The 1548-nt window shown below is 58.5% G+C and overlaps 1 protein-coding gene across 1 annotated transcript in view; it reads left to right on the forward strand.

Moving 5' to 3' along the window:
• The window catches only part of Pmar_PMAR002707 (cation efflux protein/ zinc transporter, putative), a gene marked incomplete at both ends in the record, with an annotated part of 375 nt that extends 316 nt beyond the window's left edge, over positions 1-59 (forward strand). Inside the window, one exon of the mRNA XM_002776470.1 lies at positions 1-59. Within this exon, the coding sequence (XP_002776516.1) occupies positions 1-59 (59 nt within the window).
• Positions 60-1548: the final 1489 nt, after the last annotated feature.

A 1548-nucleotide genomic window follows, 5' to 3' on the forward strand; every position in this document is an offset into this window, starting at 1 on the left:
GGTGCCTCGTACCTTCCCCACAGCTTCACGACATTCAGAGACACTCAAAACGGCACTGAAACTGGCAGTGGTGACCCCTTGGTGGCCCCTGTCTAGCCGACCTCCGGGCTACCCCTTGAACACCAAAGTGCACTTACCGAGCCGCTAGCTTTGGACGTGGCCGTCGAGGGCTCGAGGCCGACGAGTAACCATTCATAACGGGCAGAGACAAACCTAGGCACTGCCTAGCAGGCAGGTCCTGCCCGCTGAAGGGCAACACGACGACACCTTTGATTGTTACTGGAAATTTCATGGTCCATGTTGGGAGGGGTCAGCAAGGAATGGATGGGCAGCAGCTGTCCGAGCCGATAGACGCTCCGCCGTGGATAGTGCCAATAGGGACGTTAGGAAGGCAGGACCATGCCTGAGGGGCACCAAGGGTACGACGACGATGAGAAGGAGACCACCAACGTACTACCGCCACATTCTGAGGGGCAGTCCTGGGTGCCTTGGGTCATTGATGATACGATGTAGATCCGTAACCTGAGCACGCAGCCTTAGAACGTGGCTCGAGGGGACCTCACTACCACTTCCCTCTGCCGCCGTGCTATCTTTAATGGGTCCTTGCCCGGCACAGCGAACAGGCCTCCTTGAGGGTATGTCACATAGGCTTCCTCTGCGACCCTAGACTGACCCTCCAAGACTTGGAGATACGCTCGACAATGGTAGGACCTAGGCCAGGGTCATGAGGTCGACTCGGGTCGGGCGTCCCTCCGGTACAGCCATAGTGGGGCCATTGTGATCCACTCCAGCACCATAGCGCCCAGGGCCCACATATCCAACTTCCAAGCGTCAACCATGGAGCCCCCCCTACTCCTATCTAGGGCCTCAGGAGGCATGTACCTACAACGGTGTGAAGGGAAGGGGCAGTACAAAGGCATCTCACGGACTCTAGAGTAGCGGCCGGCGCCTCCAACAGGGAATCCTCAAGGCCTGGCCTCACCGCTGAGCCGAGGTCGATGAGCGTCACTCTAGGACCAGTCGGTGAGACCTCCAGCATGACATTGTCCGGCTTGACGTCTCCGTGTATGTACCCGCACGCGGTGAGCTCAAGCAGGCCCTCTGAGGGGAGGAAGATGCCGTTGGAGTGGTACGTGCTGCTCCCATTCTACGGAGTATTTGTCTGAGGACTTTCTGAATGAAAATGCGGCCGAAGTCGTCCTCGTTCGCCACGAGTCGCTGGAAGACCCTCGTGGGCCTCACAGAGTAGATGCGCTTCCCCCCTATGAACTCTCCATGCAGGCTCATGAAGGCTCGGCCGATCGGGACCCCAGGGGCCAAGTTGAGGACCAACCAGATGACCCTCTTCCTTTCTGCCACTTCCCTCAAGGCACACACACGTCTTGGTGCCTTCCCCAGAGCCCTCAGTACAGCGATTTCTCTCAAAGCCGATTCATAGTCCCCTTGGGCCTTGGAGCCCTCCAGACGATCAGTAACAGCATAGGCAGGCCCCTCTTTTTCTACACGCTTCACCGCTACTGCCGCACCAGAGGCCCGACACACTCCTCG

Source organism: Perkinsus marinus (assembly GCF_000006405.1).
Source record: "Perkinsus marinus ATCC 50983 genomic scaffold scf_1104296953356, whole genome shotgun sequence".
Lineage (NCBI taxonomy): Eukaryota > Perkinsozoa > Perkinsida > Perkinsidae > Perkinsus > Perkinsus marinus.